General features: G+C 43.5%; 1 protein-coding gene across 2 annotated transcripts; it reads left to right on the top strand.

The window, feature by feature from the left end:
• Nucleotides 1–6,085: 6,085 nt before the first annotated feature.
• LOC110301466 (zinc finger protein OZF-like) lies at nucleotides 6,086–18,905 on the top strand. Of its 2 annotated transcripts, none has more exons than XM_021171932.2 (5): nucleotides 6,086–6,269; nucleotides 7,889–8,015; nucleotides 12,233–12,325; nucleotides 16,068–16,171; nucleotides 17,175–18,905. In XM_021171932.2, exons 1-5 carry the CDS (start codon nucleotides 6,267–6,269, stop codon nucleotides 18,492–18,494), a joined length of 1,647 nt encoding a protein of 548 aa, XP_021027591.2. In that variant the 5' UTR covers nucleotides 6,086–6,266; the 3' UTR covers nucleotides 18,495–18,905. The 2 variants fall into 2 exon arrangements, with proteins under 2 accessions (XP_021027591.2, XP_029337266.1); XM_029481406.1 differs by having other exon boundaries at nucleotides 7,739–8,015.
• The last annotated feature ends 156 nt before the right edge of the window (nucleotides 18,906–19,061 follow it).

Genomic DNA, 19,061 nt, shown 5'->3' with positions numbered 1-19,061 from the left:
TTGTCCATGGCTGAAAGGTTATCAGGGTTTGATGTCCCCATGCCACGAGAGACATGGAGGCGGTCAACACCCCAATGTTTCCTGTTGACACCTTGAACATAGTGCCAGTTGCTCACGGAGGTTTATGAACGCTTAGACAGACCCAAGCCTAGTGACACTCCTGACCACGCTTGGAAACAGGAATATTGAGGTTCTGAAAGAACCTAGTGGGGAAACCCCCACTCAATTTCCGTTTGGCGCGCACCCAAGAATCACAAACAGACGGCCATCTTGATGTAAAAGCATGAGGGGCCGACAAGTATCTCCCGCAGGAGACAGAGGTGTCGACCACATGGTGGAGCCATAATGGCGGAGCTCCGGGTCGAAACATATACACACAGAAGACAGTGGTTTCAACCCTGAGGCTTGGAAGCTAGGGGTTTTTATAGAAAAGGGGTGGAGCTGGGGGGGGGAATTGGCTCAGTTTCACATGATTGGCCCATTTAAACATCAACAGACTGTCAGAAGGGCGGGAGATAGGGAGGCACCAGGCCAGTCAGGACATGTGACGGGCCTGCCCGGGCATGTCCTGGCCTGTTCTGCTATGTTCTCAGCCCCAGGTTTCAAAGCTCACAAACAACTCTTTGGGCTATTTGACATAAATTACATGCATCACAGGTCTTAAGTTTTATTTCCTTTCAGTTCTTGGTCTTAGAGAGATGAGGGAACCTGGGTTTTTGTTTGGCCAGTTGAGAGGCCTTAGCCATTACTGGGCATTATTTGGGGGCTTTTTCATCTTCCAGTGGTACACCTTCAAGGGCGTGGCTAAGGGGTCAAGGGTCCTTTCTATAGATGTTTAAGTTTGGTCCTAGTATTAGGGGAACTCTGGGAAAAGGATTAGCTCATAAGGAGTTGCTTTTCACCTGGGGTCTTGGGATCTGGATTAGTAAATCATAGGAGAGCCTTTATAAGGCAGTCTAGAATTGTGATGGGTTTTCATATTCATCGTGGGTGACCTTTTGAAATTTTTCACAATTTACAGCCCTAAGGGAAGCTTTGTGGAGACTGGCCAGGAGGCAAGTTATAAATTGATTCTTAACTAGGATACTCCCTGAGATATTGTGATTCCATTTAGGGTCCTGGTCTGGGTCTGCCTAGCCCTGACTGGGTCAGCAGCCTGTTGCTGAGAAGAGAGAAAGAGAAACCAGAGAGGCTGAAGAGGAAGAGAAGGAATCTGGGTTTGTTAGTGCGACCAAGAATAGTGGAAGAATTTTCTGGTTTGGGCCTCAGAGCTAGGAGCTGTTTTTTCCTTGGTTGGCTTACGCCATGTGGTCACTTTTTAATCAAGATGAGAGTGAGATTACTGAAGTCCATCATTTCAAACCCTAGCAAAGATGCCGTCAGCCATATGGCTGCCTCAGTGTGATTTGGAGGGTGGAGGTGAAAGACCCACAACGTGAGGACTCCCCCACGTTCTGACTCAGGAGAGGCGACACCCCAAATCACACAAGAAACAGTCTTGCTGCAACTGCAAGAGGATTTTTATTCGAGAGCGTTCTCGGGCCCATGGTCATACACCACGCAGGGGTAGAGGACCATGGCGGCCCGAGTAGCTGTATAAGGGGATATTTAAAGGAAGAAACCACAACTCAAGGAAGTGGGGAGGGCGTTGTTGGAAAATACCAAAGATACCAGTTAAGAGTCACAAGGAAGTGCAAAGTCACAAGAGTCGCGGAGGCTACCTGGTAATTGTTCTGGTTAACTCTCAGTTTCTAAGAGCCCCTAACAATAGCACATNCAATAGCACATTTGCATGGCAGTTTCCGGCATTGGTCAGGGTGACTTTCTTTGAATGAACACTCTTTGAACCCAGGAAGCAGGTAGGTGGAGGAAGGAATGTCGCTATCAAGGTATGATTAGCATACCTTGGAGCAATGAGTCACAAAGGTCACATTCCCAAGCCTCGTCCTAAAGGCCTAGAATTTTGTTACTTCTTCAGAGGCACAGTGGAAAGTATGGCAACAAGCCTCATGTTTCCTTTAAGATTACCTCTGTGTAGATCTTTAACTATCTACCCTGGTGTCACAAGTTTTAAGTTGACCCCTTGGTTAGAGATTTTACAGGATTTCAATCATATAGCTTTGCAAGTTTTGAGAATTAAAGTGAAGCCTCCAGAGTAGAGACGAGTAGCAGTAGTCCCTGTTGTGAATAGTCTGACCCTTTATTTTGCTTTTCTCTCCTTTCTCTATCACATAGTTAGGTGGCTCACCGATATGGGACAGAGATATTGGAGGAAACATTTAAGCAACCATATTTGGGAAGGGGAGCCGTACTCAACTCCAGAGCCAGATTTTAGTTGAGGCAGAACAGCATAAAACAGTCAAATGCTACTCATACCTAAAAGGCACCTGAAATCCTGTAAAACTAAATCCAGTAAGATAAGAACACAGAAGGCTTGGAGACAGGAAAGGTGCAATGTCTGACTCTAGGCAGAGGACACTACAGGAGGGAGCTGAGAGCCTGACCAGCCAGCAAGGAGTGTGTGCTGGGTGTGTGCATGCCTCAGCTGGCCTATTCCTCTACTTCCTCCCCCTCAGACTCAGGGAAGCATTTACATCAACCAGGAGAGACAGCTTATCTAATTGTCATTGGTGGATGAGGTGTTGGATTAGTGCAGGTCAGCTGGAGATAAGGGATAGGGTGCTGGTAGAGCTCAGACCCAGAAGTAGGGGGAGCACAGGCACCAAGAGAGTCTATGGGAGTCACGGCACCAAAATGTAAGAATTTCTGCTTGGATGAGTGGGTATCCTGGGATTCCAAAGCCTAGGAACCATACAGCTCTGGGGAAGAAGCTATCTCAGTGGAAGGCATCTTGAGACATGAGGGCCCAGGAACCACAGCTTTGATGTGGGACAGTGTCCCAATGGAAGGGCATCCTGAGACACAGGAACTCAGGAACCTCAGTGCTGAGAGGAAGCCTCTGTAGAAGGGGCATTGCAGCTCCCAGGGGAGGGGATTCCCCAGCCGGGATGAGGAACTCAGGAGCCCCAGCCCCACTCCTCCTTTTTGCGCTTCTTCTTCTCTTTGCTGCTTTTTTTTTTTCCTTCTTGGCTTCTTCCAATGAGAGAGTCATACCGGACGGGAAATCTCAGGAAAGATTTATTGGAGGGCCCAGGATATGGAGGGATGTTATATAATAGTAATAATATGTTGGAAAAATTTGTCCCTCCTTTCTCAGAATGGGTCACTTGTTCACCCTGAATTTTCAAAATGTTTGGGAAGTGTCTTAGGTCTATAACTGTAACCAGCCTAGCAGAAACGAATATTCTAAGGAGGCACTTGTGTCCCTTAATCTGACTATCAGATTATTGATACAAGCCCCAGATAGAATTACCCTTCCAGGAATCTCATCCTGGGAGAAGGAAAATGCTGAAAAGCTGACCAAACTCAGGATTTATATCACAAAAATGGAACTATGAACTATACTTTCTAGTTAATCCAGGTACCATGGCTGTGGCTTCAACTCAGTAGTAGATTGTAGCAGGAACCTTGCTTCAGATTTCACACAGTGCTGGAGACTAGTCAAAGTGCCTTGCTGGAGACAACATCACACAATGGTGGGTTGGTGGTGGGCAGAACACACCTTGACCAGGACTGTTCCTGTGTGCATATCCCGGGCCTCTTATTTAAATGTTAATCTCACTTGCGGTTGCTGAAGGATGACTAGGGTGGGTCATGGCTTCTTAGCTGGGACTGCCAGCTGAATAACAACACCATAATCCCCAACCCGGGTCCTCCCAGGTCTGGCAACAATTTTGTAAACTTCTACCAAACTGTCTCTATTCCAGCCACCAACTCCCTCTTTCTGAAAGACTGTTAAATATTTGTTCCTTATTGTATATACCATACAGCATTTTGTGATTCCCTCCACCCTGGTGTTTCTAGATTTTTTTGTAGTGTCAGATAACTGTGTTTATACACTTAATGACACTGTTGACGGCAGGTAAAGACACTATAGTAAGAGCAAAGGAGCAGGGCACATTAAAAAAATGCACAAAACTTCTATGATTTCTCTTCATTGCCACCCAAGTTAGTGTCTCCTCATTCTGCATAGTTGATAAAATATTTTCTTTCAAGATTTAAAACTTTGAATAGACTTATTCCACCAAACTAAAGTTTCTTTAGTTTGGGAATGGCTTTTGTATAGTTCTTCTGTGTCGTGCTAATTGTTGTTGGCACTGTGTGTAGAGTCTCATCAGCTATGTAAACCTTGAAAAGATCGATAGGTTTTGAATAATATATAACTGCACACAATTATTTAATTTTCAAAATGGCTTTACTCTTGTTCACTTATAGCTAAACTGCCACTATCCTGTAGAAGTGCTGCTCTGACAAACACAAACATGTTAAGAACAAGACAAACAAAGTGGACTCCAGTGTGCCTCTAAGAGCCATCTCTAGACTGCAGGTGCTTTAACTAAGCCTAAGGGATTTCCTGGCACTAATTTCTCCATGTCTGTCACTTGCCCCTCCCCCAAGTGTGGCATCCTGGGGCAGAGGAGGACAACCTCCCAGATAGTGAATCAGCAGAGTTCAGAGACAAAGGGGAGGGGTTAGGACTCAAATAAAGTCATACTGACAAGGAAACACTTGCTTGTAATCCCAGCACCTGTGACACTGAAACAAGAAGTGTGAGATCAGCATTCGCTTCATGATAAGACCTTGTCTCAAACCAGCAAGATGGAATCCCTTGTGTTCACCCTTCCAAAGGAAACCAGAAGACAAGAGATTATACAAAATGGTTCTTAGGCACAACACTAAGGCACTAACCAAACTCGTCCTAACCCTTTCCTACTTGCATTCTCTTTATCTTATTCATGTCTATTTCAGACATAGGTATGTACCACCCAAGACTGTGATGCTAAACCAGCAAGTGCAGAAATGTAACCAGCTGGGCAGAAAACTCTCTCTCTCTCTCTCTCTCTCTCTCTCTCTCTCTCTCTCTCTCTCCCTCCCTCCCTCTCTGTCTCTCTGTCTCTGTCTGTCTCAACCTTCTATTAGCTCATTTGATAATGGAGTTTGTGGAACTGAGGGGAAATGTCACATCGTTTATAATCTAAAAAAATAAATTTGTTCACTTATAGTCTATTAATCAAGAATTATTAAGACATAAAACACTTAACATTTGACCATTTGTAGTATTGAACAATGCTGTATTTGCTTAAATTTTATCTCAGAGTGTATTTATTTCATACTACATGAACATATATTTTTATAATCATAAAGATGACTTCTACAAAGACAGTCACAACCAGTCTGCCTCCAGCTTAGGTTTGCAAGCCATCTTATAATAAAGACAAACTAGGTTCATTCCTATTATGCATAAATGTGCTCAAGGATTGGACTACGTCTTGACTGTACCTAACTACAAATGGTTCTGTGCTGCCTGCTCCAGGAAAAGTCAACCATGCTTTTGTTTCAAAAAGTTACCTGTGACCAACTTGTTACATCTGTGTTCTGCTTCTGTAACTCCAACTACCTGCCTGTCAAACCCTCCATCTGTAAACCCCCTGCTTCTGAATTATAAAAGCCCCAATCTTACCCATGCCCAAATGCCGAACTCTCGAAACCTACCTTTGGGGAGAGACAGCCCGTGGGCAGGAATTTTTAAAAGCTTGCTTTAATTAATTTGGCCCTGATGATCTGGTCGGTGGTCTTCTCCGGTTGTGGAAATAGCAGAGGCATACACTTTTTATCCCATCACAGGGAATGAAGAGACAGGTAGATCTATGTGAGTTCACAGCCAGCCTAGTCTACATAGCAAGTTCCAGAGCAGGACTACATAGATTTTTTTTAAAAAGTAATGATACTATTTCTCTTTATAAACACATATTAGATGATATAACCTTAAGTAGAGGTTGGCGCTGCTTTTCCCACAGGAAGCCCTGCCTTACAATACAGCCAAGAACTTGTCAATCTTTTAAAATTCACCAATGGTTGGTGACATTTAGGGTCTGAGAAGGTGAGAAGGGAAGCTCTGTCTCTGAGAATGGTGACGACAAATGTCCAATCAGACACACAGACAGAGAGTAGGGGCGGGCCTCAATCTTGTGTAGTCCTGGGCTCTGACTACCTCCTGCCCCACTGTCCCACATGTTCTCCATGTTGGGTCCTGTCCAGGTGTTCCGCGCTCGCCCAGAAGTCCGGAGAGGTTCTGCCTGCCGCNGCGTGTCACATTTTCCCACTGAGAACCACAGTGAGAGCTCTGGGTGTCCCGGAATCCTGAGATGGTGAGTCTGTGGCAGGTCCGGAAGCCGAGCCCTTTGTCCCCGGGCTGCGGGGTGGGGGCTGAGCGGGCTCTGGGAATCCCGTCCTGTCCCTGGTCCCTGCAGGGACCCGAGCCCTGCTGCGGCGCTTGCCGCAGCTCTGGCCTGGAGCCTGGGACTTGCGGGCCTGCACAGGAAACCGTAACCTGGACCCAGTCGATCGGCTCTCTGTTGTCTCTGCCCCTTGGCCACACATCTCTGTCCCCATGGTTCCCGCAGTCCAATTCCTGAGACGCTGTATCTGGAGTTTGAGGTGTTAAGTCTGGTGCCTAGACGATCCTGTCCCTGGGACCTCAGGCTCTATTCCGTTTCCCAGGATCCTGGGACCCCATCTATCTGTGGCATGAACTCTGAACCCACCCCTAGGAAGCACTTCCATTTTCTGTGTCGGCGTTGGGATTGAACTGTGTCACCGTGAACATGGATGTGAAGCCTTTTACTCTTTTGGCAGCTGGGTCTCACTGTGTAGCCCTGGTTAGCCTAGAACTCATTATGTAGACTGTGCTAGCCTCAAACTCATAGACATCTCCCTTCTTCTGCCACCCCAGGGCTGGGATTAAAGGCGTGCTGTTTTGCTTTCGTTGAGACAGGTTCTTCTGTAGCTGAGGATGACCTTGGTCCTCTGTCTGATCTTCATCCTTGAGGCCATTTTCTAACTTTCAGATTTCTGTTCCTACTACATCGCGGCGGTAGTGATTGCTGGGTCCTTTGGTAGTTCTATGTTTACGGCTTTAAGGAACTGGACTATAAATTTATAAAATGTTTGCACTAGTTTTCATACTAAGAACAGAGTAGGGTTTTTTTTTTGTTTTTTGTTTTTTTGTTTTGTTTTTGTTTTTGTTTTTTGTTTTTTTTGTTTTTCGAGACAGAGTTTCTCTGTATAGCCCTGGCTGTCCTGGAACTCACTTTGTAGACCAGGCTGGCCTCGAACTCAGAAATCCGCCTGCCTCTGCCTCCTGAGTGCTGGGATTAAAGGCGTGCGCCACCACGCCCGGCTCCCACCCAATTTTTATAGTTTTGTTTAGAGTTTAGGAGTCCTGCTATCTGATGCATTCAATATCTGGTGTGACTCTGTTAGACTTCAAGCTGTCAACAGCCATTGGAGAGAGCACCCAAGTGGTGTCTGTAAATAGAGTTCCATTTTTTTCAGCCCTTCCCACATGCGGATGAAGATTTTAGGTCATGGAGGTGGTTACAGGCTCTTCTTCTTTTGAGATCTGAGAAGATGTCCTCTTTTCCAGAGCTCTGGGCTTTTCCATATTCAATAACCGCTTTTAATACTGAAGTCACTGGTGCATGGGCCATCCCCTTCCAGGAAATGAAAGATATCAGTAGACCTGGAGACTTTAATTAGGGAAGCCAGAGTATAACTGTCCGTGTTGAAATCCTTTGGAACACTCTGGCCATGTTTTCTGACATCTTTACATTAACAGATCTCGATGCTGAGTTTTCTTTCTCCCATGAGACAAATCAAACGTCACCTTCCATGGAACCCTGCTATGGACCACATACAGAGAAGAATGGACCCCACTTTCTGTTCCAAAAGCTGACCGCTTGGGTTGAAGAGAAACATGTCATTCCAGGGGCTGATATCGTTTGAAGACATAGCCGTGGACTTCACCTGGGAGGAATGGCAAGACCTGAGTGCTGCTCAGAGGACCCTGTACAGGGACGTGATGTTGGAGACCTACATCAGTCTGGTGTCCCTAGGTGAGTCTGACTCCTGGAGCTCTCAGTAGCAGTTACTCGCTCTTTTAAGGGGGAAATCATTGTGAACTTAATACTAATTCTGTCGTATACATTTTAGTAGACATACTGTAGTAGCATGCGTGCTTTTGAGAAACTGTGTGGTTTTGCAGTGTACCTACAACATTTATGATGATCAGATGAAATTAAGAAATAAATTTACCAGCTCAGGCATTATTCCTTCCTATTATGAACATTTAAAAATCCTCTATAATGTTTTGAAGGATTTAATGGCTTTCAATCATATATGTATGTATTGCTGTTCTGTAGAATATAAATTACTCATTCCATCCATGTGTATCCCAGTAAATACCACTCATGGTTCCCCCATCCCATCCCCCTCATGTGTTTTTCCGGACTCCAGAGTAAACATGGTTCTCATCTCTACTTCTCTGCTGTATTCTTTATCTTGGAGTTTGGATAATATACAGGCCTGTGTGTGCACGCACATTTCGCTTATGTCTTTGATTTTTCTGGGAAAATAGAGAGTAAACATCCCCTTGCTACAAATGTGGAGTCCCTTCCCCTACTGTTCAGTGGCCTTATATGTTATGGAAATGAATGCCTTATTAATTATTCTGTGAGTTGATTTCTTTATTAATTGCTTGCTTTTCTGGATGCGTGATTTTGAGGTTGATGTCTTCCATATGCCCTGTTCTTTCACATGTATTAATGAAAACACTGTCTACATCATTGCCTCAAAATGTTGTCTGTATATTCTAGGACCTTCACAGTTTTCAAGTCTCATATCTAACTTTTTAGTAGACTTCTTGAATGGTGGCAATGAGGCGTCCATTGCCCCAGTTTCTTATCATAGCTTACATCTGAGAACTTCCTTCTGACTGAGTTCATGAGATTGGTTGAAAATCAGGCGGTGGGTCCATAGCACTGACAAAACCATGGAGATGAACATTTTTAAAAGGAGCGAAGGTCTGCCTTTGCTTGTGGTTTTGTTTTCAGTTCATTTGTTTTAGGGTCACAGAGGCATCTTTATTTAAACATCTGAACAACCTATTTAGTGGTTTCCATCCAAGAGGGGAACAAAGACCTTCATGGGTACCGTTCCTGTGGGGCATCAGCACAGCCATGGCTGTCCTCTCAGCTGCCAGCTTGGTCCTTTTTTTTTTTTTTTTTTTTTTTTTGCTTTTCTGGTCTGGCAACCCTGATCGCATGCTATCACCAAGCTCTCTCTGATTCCTCTTGGCTGTGATATCAGCAAGAGACCAGCCAGTCCGACCCTTACAAATCCCTCCCTTCTCCTTGGAAAAGAGGAAGCCTCTCTTTGGGTACACCCCACCTGGGACATCCAGTCTCCATAGGCCTAAGCATATCCTCTCACTGAGGCACAACGAGGCAGTCCAGTTGTGAGAAAGGAATCCAATGATGGCAGCAACGAAGTCAGAAACAGGCTCCCTTCCAACTGTTAGGGGTCCCACATAACGCTGCACAACTGCTGCAGATGTGGGGGGCCTAGATCCAGCCTCTGCATGCTCTTGGTCACTGGTGATTCAATCTCTATGAACCCCCATGAAGTCAGGTTAGTTGACTCTGTAGGTCTTCTTATGTCCTTGACCCCTCTGGCTCAGTCAATTCTATCCCCCATCTTCCACAAGACTTCCCAGGCACCACCTGATGTGTGGCTGTGGGTCTCTGCATGTGTTTCCATAAGCAGCTGGATGAAGCCTCTCAGGAGACAGTCATGCTAGGCTCCTGTCTCCAAGCACAGCAAAGTATCATTTGTAGTGTCAGGGACTATCTTACATGGGATGTATGTCAAGTTGGGCCAGTCATTGACTGGCCATTCCATCCATCTCTGCTCCATCTTTATCCTTGCACATCTGGTCGGCAGGACAAAGTTTGGGTCTCAGATTTGCTGGTGGGTTGTTGTTCCCCGTCCTCCACTGGAAGTCCCACCTGGCTACAGGAGGTGGCCACTTCAGTCCCTATATCCACTGCTGGTAGGAGTCTCAGCTAGGGTCACTCACCCCCATAGACTCCCAGAACCTCCTCCTTTCCAGGTCACCAGCTATTCCCAAAGATGCCCTTGCCATCGACTGCCGTCCTCACTCCCGGCCCACTCCCACATCCCCATCCCCCTCCTCATGCTCGCTCCCACCCAGTTCCTCTCTCTAGCCAGTACAGATGACTGTTTTGTTTCCCCTCTGAGTGAGATTCACGAATCCTCCCTTGGGATCTCCTTCTTACCCAGTTTCTTTGCATCTCTGGATTGTAGCATAGTTGTCCTGCATTTCATGGCTAATGTCCACTTTTAAGTGAGTACATGCCATACGTGTCTTTCTGAATTTGAGTTACCTCACTATTTCTTACCTTCTAGTTCCATCCATTTGCCTGCAAAATTCATGATGTCTTTGTTTTTTCATAGCTGAATAGCATTCCATTGTGCAGATGTACCACATTTTCTTTATCCATTCTTCAATCGAGGGATATCTGGGTTGTTTCCGGTTTCTGGCTACTACAAATAAAGACTGCTTATGAGCATAGTTGAGCAAGTGTTTTTGTGGTATAATGGGGCATCTTTTGGGTATATGCCCAGGCGTGGTATAGTGGTATATGCCCAGTCTTGGGGTAGAATTATTCCCAGTTTTCTGAGAAGCTGACAAATTGATTTCCACAGTGGTTGTAGCAGTTTACACTCTCACCAGTAGTGGAGGAGTGTTCCCCTTGCTCCACATCCTTGCCAGCATCTGCTGTCACTTGAAATTTTATCTTAGATATTCTGATAAGTATAAGGAGGAATCTCAGAGTCATTTTGACTTGCATTTCCCTGATGACTAAAACATTAAACATGTCTCCAAGTGCTTCTTGGCCATTAGAGAATCCTATTGAAAATTCTAGGTACCCCACTTTTTAATTGATTTGGGGTTTTAGTGCTTAATTTCTTGTGTTCTTTAAATTTTTTGGATATTAGTCCTCTGTCAAATATGGAGTTGGTAAAGATCTTTTCCCATTCTGCAGACAGCGATTTGTCCTACTGATGGTGTCTTGTATGTTGTATTTCTTTAGGTTGGTAAAGTTTTCTTCTACGATTTTGTTGGAAATATTTTCTTATTCTTGGAGCTGGAACTCTTCATCTTCTATTCCTATTCTTAGGTTAGTTCTTTTCATGGTATCCCAGATTTCCTGGATGTCTTATGTCGAATTTTTTAGATTTAACGCTTTCTTTGACTGATGCATCAATTACTTCTATTATATCTTCTATCCTTGAGATTCTCTCTTCCATGTCTTATATTCTCTTGGTGATGCTTGCATCTCTTGATTCTGTTTTCTTCCCTGGGGTTTGCACCTCCCAGATTCCCTCAGTTTGTGTTTTCTTTTTTTTTTTTTTTTTAAAGATTTATTTACTTATTATATGTAAGTACATTGTAGCTGTCTTCAGACACTCCAGAAGAGGGCGCCAGATCTCGTTACGGATGGTTGTGAGCCACCATGTGGTTGCTAGGATTTGAACTCTGGACCTTCGGAAGAGCAGTCGGGTGCTCTTACCCACTGAGCCATCTCACCAGCCCCAGTTTGTGTTTTCTTTATTGCTTCTATTTCCATTTTCAGGTCTTGAACAGTTTTATTTATTTCCTTTACCTTTTTTATTGTATTTTCCTGTATTTCTTTAAGGGATTTATTCATTTCCTCTTTAAAGGACTCTATAAGATTGAACTTAAGGTCATTTTCTTGTGCTTTGATTGTGTTAGGATATCCAGGGCTTGCTATATTAGGGTAGCTGTGCTCTGAAGTTGTCATATTGTCCTGGCTTTTGTTGGTTCTGTTCTTGCACTGGTCTTTAGCCATCTGACTGCCCCTGGATGTTCCTATATGTTTCCAGTTCTGCAGGTCTGATGAAGACTGGCAGAGAGGTGGTGGAACTGTGGAGCTCCAGGGGAACAGCAGGCCAATCAGGGCAGCTGGGCATGCCCAGAGGACCTGGAGGGCAGGAGAGTGGGTGCATGGGAGGAATCTCTACTTCTGTTTTCTTTAAAAACCACCATGTTATGTTATTTATCGTGTAGTTTAATGACCCTGAAGATAGTATTCCAGTCAACAAAGACGGAGTAAACTCCACCAAAGGTTTCTAATCCTGATCACAGCAGCCATTATGAATTGGAGCTGTTTGGTTTTTTTTATAGGCCTGACTCAGCACTCTGGTGTCATGTCTTTCATACTTACAGGACACTGTACGAACAAACCTGAGTTGATCTTCAAGTTGGAGCAAGGACTTGGGCCATGGAGTGTAGCAGAAGCCTCAGACAGGAACCTCTCAGGTCAGTGAGGACATGTTGGGCAAGGAAGGTCAGCAAGAAGAAAGTTCATCCACCATTGGTCATGTTGATCGTTTTCTACCGACTTATATCTAAACCTACTCCTGATGAAGAAGTTCCACTCCTAGAATAGACATTGGCATGAATGAAGACAGTGTTCGATATTAGCTTAAATCAGAAAGCCTCTTAAGATGGAAGGAGACATTCCTGATTTTCAATAGCAGCCCTTAATGTAAATCATTTCAACTTGCCAATCAAGTCGTACACAAAAGTGGTGGTTTGAATATGCTTGGCCCATGGTAAGTGGCACTGTTCAAAGGTGTGGCCTTATTGGAGGAGGTGTGTCACTGTCAGGAGTTTTGGGATCTCCTCCTATGTTCAAGATCTGCCCAGTGCAGAGCCTGGGTGCATATGGATCAAGATGTAGAATTCCTGGCTTTTCCAGTACCATGTCTGCCTGGATGCTGCCATGCTTCCCACCATGATGATAATGGACTGAGCCTCTGAAACTGTAAGCCAGCCCCAATTAAATGTTTTCCTTTATAAGAGTTACCATGATCATGGTGTCTCTTCACAGCGATGGAAATCTAAGACAAGAAGCAAAAGCCAAGCTGTGGTGGCGCACGCCTTTAATCCCAGCACTTGGGAGGCAGAGGCAGGCAGATTTCTGAGTTTGAGGCCAGCCTGGTCTACAGAGTGAGTTCCAGGGCAGCCAGGACTGCACAGAGAAACCAACAACAGGCAGGTGAGATGGCCCAGCGGTTAAGAGCACCGACTGCTCTTCCAGAGGTCCTGAGTTCAATTCCCAGCAACAACATGGTGGCTCACAACCATCTGTAATGGGATCTGATGCCCTCTTCTCTGCTGTGTCTGAAGACAGCAACAGTGTACTCACATACATAAATTAATAAATAAAATCTTTAATTTAAAAGAAAAAAGAAAAGCAAACAAATAAAAAAAAGACAACAACCAAACTAAATTCTTAGAAACATCTGATTTTGTTTACTTTGAGAAGAAATCTCACTAATGAAAACAGACCTTACAGAGAGAAACTGATGTTTGATGCAAACTAACTGTGAAAGAAACTAATATTAGGTTTTTTTTAATAATAGTTGAGCCGGGCGTGGTGGCGCACGCCTTTAGTCCCAGCACTCGGGAGGCAGAGGCAGGCGGATTTCTGAGTTCGAGGCCAGCCTGGTCTACAAAGTGAGTGCCAGGACAGCCAGGGCTACACAGAGAAACCCTGTCTCGAAAAAAAAAAAAAATAATAATAATAATAGTTGAAGCATATGAAAAACTGAAGTAAGTTTGTTTATTATGCAACTTTATGGGCTATTTCATGATGAAGAGATCGCAAATATAAATATATGTGCCCTGAACATTTGTTAACCAATGTTTTTAAAAATAACATGCCTCAAAGTGCCAACTTACGTTAGTTAATGTCAGTACCCACTCCTGAAAAGATAGCCTACCCAGACAAATCCAAACTTAACAAGATTGAAACTCTGTTTCATGCTCAAAGTAGAGCATTTCCTTTAATGTGAGCAATGATACAGTGTTCATTCTTTCTCTTCCTTCTCATTAATATAAAGTCTACAGTAAGAGGCGGTACAAGCCTTTGATCTCAGCACTCTCAGTTTGAGGCTAGCCTCTTCTTCATAGTGAGTTTCAGGCCAGAAGCTCACAGACCAGCTAGCATTGCGGATGCAGTACAGAGGAAATAAGGGGAAACCATTCAACAGTGTCTTAAGTAATTTCTTATTAGTTTCTGTTGCCTGAAGAGACACCATGAACACAGCAACTCTCACAAAGGAAAACACTTAGTTGGTGCTGGCTAACAGTTCAGAGGCTTAGTCCATTATCATGGCGGGAAGTGTGGCAGCATGCAGGGAGATGGTAGCATGCAGGTAGGCATGGTGCTGAAGAGGTAGGCTGCTGAGAACTCTACATCTGGATTAGCAGGCAGCAGGAGCAGAGTGCTAAACTGAGACCTCAAAGCCTTCCCCAGGGATGCACTTCTCTAACAATGCCATACCTACTCCAGCAAGGCATACCTCCCTATGGGTCTGTTGGGGCCATTTCCTTTCAAACCACCACAATAAAGTAGAAGAAAAGAACTAACTCCTAAAATTTGTCTTCTGACTTACACACACATATACACACACACACACATATGTGTGCATATATCATAAGTATGCCTATATTTGCCCATACCCTGTACATATAATAATGATTTTTAAAGTTTACACACTGTTGCTGATAATATACAGTTGTCCATTTACTTAGCAAGTTTTTAATTTGGTTTTTTATTTTTTCTAAAATGAAAAATAGAACTACTAGATGTGGCAGCTGTTCTTCACCTGTCTATATGTCATACATGGTGGAATTAGTAAGAGACAGAGCAGACAAACCTGTAGGCCCACGTTTACTGAGAAATTACAATAACAAAGGCATGTTATCACCCTGCATGCTCATTAGACTCACAGATGAGTTGTTACATAAAAGTGTATGATTCAGCCTTCAATAAAAATCAGGCCATGCCTCCCCTTTCTCAGAGAAGAGGGGCAAGGAGAGGGGGAGGAGCAGTGTGAGGCAGGGAGGGGAGGTGATCAGAATGAGAAGTCAATAAACAGATTAATGGGAAAAAAACAAGTATATTTTTTCTTAAAACCCCAAAGATATATATGTGTATATGCAAGTATATATGTATTATATAATATATATCTTTATATATAAATAAAGCTATATGGATGGTCTTCCAGAAATATGGATAGAAGTATGCTTTACCATGTCAGGTGAAATAAGTTAGAGTTGATATGGAAAAGTTGTGTTTTGTATCATGCACTGAAAGCAAAGCCAAGAAATGAACCAGCTGAAGGGAATGAACTGGTGAGTGTGTTGTACAATTAATCTGGTGTGAGTTTTTAAAATTTTGCCCTTGAGGGCTGGTGGTGCGCACCTTTAACCTGTACTTGGGAGGCAGAGGCACATGGCAATCCTGGTCTACACAGCAAGTTCTAGGCCAGCTGGAGTGAGCAAGTGAGACCCTGGCTCCGGTACAGACTGGTTTTATTCAAAAAGGTCACCAATGAGCAGAAAAATGCACTTGCATAATAAACTGCTAGCTCTTTTATTTATTGTTGCTTTATAAAGTACAGCAGTCTAGAAGGCAGAGGAGATGTGTGAACATGACTCGAGAGGAGTTGGGAGAGGGTGTCTTCTACTTCTAGAGGAAGATGCTTTTCCTAACAAAACCCGTGGAGTATTAATTATTCTATTGCTTTTACCCAGGATGAAGTAAGCCTTTTTAAACACAGATGTAGGAATCTTTTCTCGACATATATTCCAGCTTAGGAGCAAGAACGTTTGGCTATACCTACATTCTCTATATATCTTAAAAGTAACTTTTCACATGTGAATGAGGGGTGTTATAGATGACGTTGTATGTATAGTTAATATCCTAGAGAAATGGAGAAACCAGGAAACAGCAGATAAAAATCACTGTTGAGTCCTACAGACGAAGGTGAGGGCTTACCCTGCACTTTACCAGAAGGCAAGGCAGCACGACCATGACCCAGTGTGTCATGTGATAGTCTCACTCATTATACGAATCCATGAAGTACCAGAATATTCACACTTATTATTTTACAACTTCCATGAGGAAAAAGAAGCCCAATTCATTTTAGAATTGCATTAAAAAGACTGGTGGGATTTGTAAATAAGGACATTTTTATTCTAATTTTAGATTTTCACATATTGACTGCACCAATTGTGACCAGCCAGAAAAATCACAAGGCATATATGTGGCAAGCTGGAACCACCGAAAATAAGGCATCAAATGAAAAGATTGTAAGTAAAGCATTAAATTTGGGCACTTGACTTAATTCAAACCTGACCATAAAGAGGGGACCCTGTCATCTGTAAGAATGTTCTGGGTGTCTGGCAAGAGGCTCAGTGGGAACAGTGCTCCTTGTAAGCACAAAGACCTGGATCTCTAGGACCCATGTAGAAAGTGGAGTGTGGCCACAGGCAGCCGATAGCCCAGTGCTCAGAAGAACGGGGAGGAAGGATGTCTGGGACTTCAGGACATCTAAACTATCCAAGTGAGGGACCCTTTCTTAAAACATATGGTGGAGAGTGATTGAGAAAGGCACATGATATCAGCCAATGGTTTCCACATGCACACACACACACACAAAGCGCATGCATATACTTGCACACCACCAGACACACATGCACAAACATGGATATGCTCATGTGCCCCCCACACTTACACTCAACCCAGGCAACAGTGTGCTGTTTCTTGATATTTAGTCTCATAAATTGCAGAGTAGAGAATAACTCAAAAAAATATTAATTTATTTATTCACTTCATATCCTGATGGCAGCCCCCTCCCTCCTCTCCTCTCAGTCCCTCCCATACTCTTTCCCTACTCCCCTCTCCCCTTTTCAGAGCAATTGGCAAATCTCTCTTGCATCTTGCATATCTTCTTTTCCATAACAACAAAGCTTCAGTATATTTGACCAGGGCTATCATTCTGCACTGACTCAATGTGTCTGACACATAGTAAAGTCTCATTTTAAAGATGTTATAGTAAATTCAATAATAAGGTGATGCATATGATGCATATGATACATATGTAGCCCAAGACAGGGATCATGGGACGTTATCTAACCACTATTAATCTATTCAGGATTCTTTTCTATAAAAGTTGATTCAGTAGACAAAAGTGTGTATGTATGAGAAATGTGTGACTGTGGAAAACCATAGCTCACAGAACCTCAAGAACATAAGCTAGGAAAAGGGCCTCTCCTTACATATACAAAATATAACAAATCCTTTTATTTCAAGGCAGAGCTAAAGGAGCAACAGAAGATCCATCAAGGGTCAAAATCCTGTGAAAGAGAAGCACATGGGAAGACATTTTTTCAGAAAGCCCAGAGCACTGTGATTCAGATGTCTCCTACACGTCAGACAGCTCTCCATTACACGGCAACTCTCACTAAATGTCAGAGACCTCACAGAGGGGAGATGAGCCCTGAGTATGAAGAATGCAGGAAAACCATCTTCCAGAGCTCACACGTTCCAAGATGTCAGAAACCTCTTATAGATACAAAGCTTTGTGGATGTACAGAGTGCAGAAAAGATTTCTCCTGCAACTCAAAACTCACAAGTCATCCAAGAACGCGCATACGTAAGAGGCCCTATAAATGTAAGGAATGTGGGAAAGCCTTCTGCTCTCAGGGAAAACTTACTCTACATCAAATAGTTCACACAGGTGAGAAGCCCTATGAATGTACAGAATGTGGGAAAGCCTTCTCCCACAAGGCATACCTCACTCAGCATCAGAAAATTCACATGAGCACGAAGCCTTATGCATGTGCTNAATGTGGGAAAGCTTTCTACCGATTATCACACCTTACTCTGCACCAGAGAACTCACACAAATGAGAAACCTTATGATTGTACAGAATGCCAAAAATCTTTCACCTGCCGGTCACAGCTTACTCTACATCAGCGAACTCACACAGGTGAGAGACCTTTTGAGTGCATAGAATGTGGAAAATCTTTCTACTACAAGGCACACCTAATTCGACATCAGAGAATTCACACCAATGAGAAGCCCTTTGAATGTATAGAGTGTGAGAAATCCTTTTACTGCCAGTCGGACCTCACTGTGCACCAACGATCCCACACAGGTGAGAAGCCCTATGAATGTAAGGAGTGTGGGAAATCATTCTACCAGAAGTCAAAACTCACTCTACATCAGAGGAATCATATAGGTGAGAAGTCTTATGCATGCACAGTCTGTGGGGAAGTTTTCTATTGCAAATCACATCTCACTCTACATCAGACTGTACATACAGATGAACACCCATATATATGTACAGAGTGTGGGAAATGTTTCTACTATAAGTCACAGCTCATTGTNCATGGAAGAACTCACACGGGTGATAGACCCTACAAATGCGGAGAGTGTGGGAAAGCTTTCTCCCGAAAGTCACACCTCATTCGACATCAAAGCATTACTCACACAGATAAGAACAATTTGAATGTAGCAAATGTGGGAAAGGTTTCCCCTGTAAGCCAAGACTCACTTCACGCCCACTCACTTTACCTCAGTGAACACAAGCATGCGCCAAGCATTTTGAAGGAAAAGAATGCAGGATAGCTTTCTACTTCAAGCCACAAATGACAGCAGAGGACAACTCAGATGAAGAACCCTGTGAATGGGAAGAGAGAGAAAACTTTATACTGTAAGGCTGTGAGAAAGAACTCTGAAAATATGAGTTCAAGATACATAGTTTCCCAACTATGCAAAATACAAAGATGCAATATGAATTCTATGAGAGGCTTCACAAACCTAAAAGAACAGCAGCTGCACTATGACCCAGGTTGAAAAAAGATACAAAGGCAGGCAGATTCCTGAGTTCAAGATCAGCCTGGAACAGAGCAAGGAATAGACCCAGGTGTGGTGGGAATTGTAATCTCAGGACTGGATCCCACCCAACTAAAGTTATTGTCTGTGTTTAACAAAGACAGATCTCTGAATTCATTTGCAATGAAGAAAGAAAGAAAGAAAGAAAGAAAGAAAGAAAGAAAGAAAGAAAGAAAGAAAGAAGAGAAAGAAAGAGACAAAGAAGAAAGAAAGAAAAAGGTGTTTGCTGTCTCTTTCTAAGAATCAAGGGGCTGGAGTCAGGGGATACAGATTCATGGGATAATCAAAAGGGAATCTGGG

This window comes from Mus caroli, chromosome 9, assembly GCF_900094665.2.
Source record: "Mus caroli chromosome 9, CAROLI_EIJ_v1.1, whole genome shotgun sequence".
Taxonomy (NCBI): Eukaryota; Metazoa; Chordata; class Mammalia; order Rodentia; family Muridae; genus Mus; species Mus caroli.
Note: the sequence above shows the minus strand (reverse complement) of the source record. Positions and strands in the feature narration are given on the sequence as shown.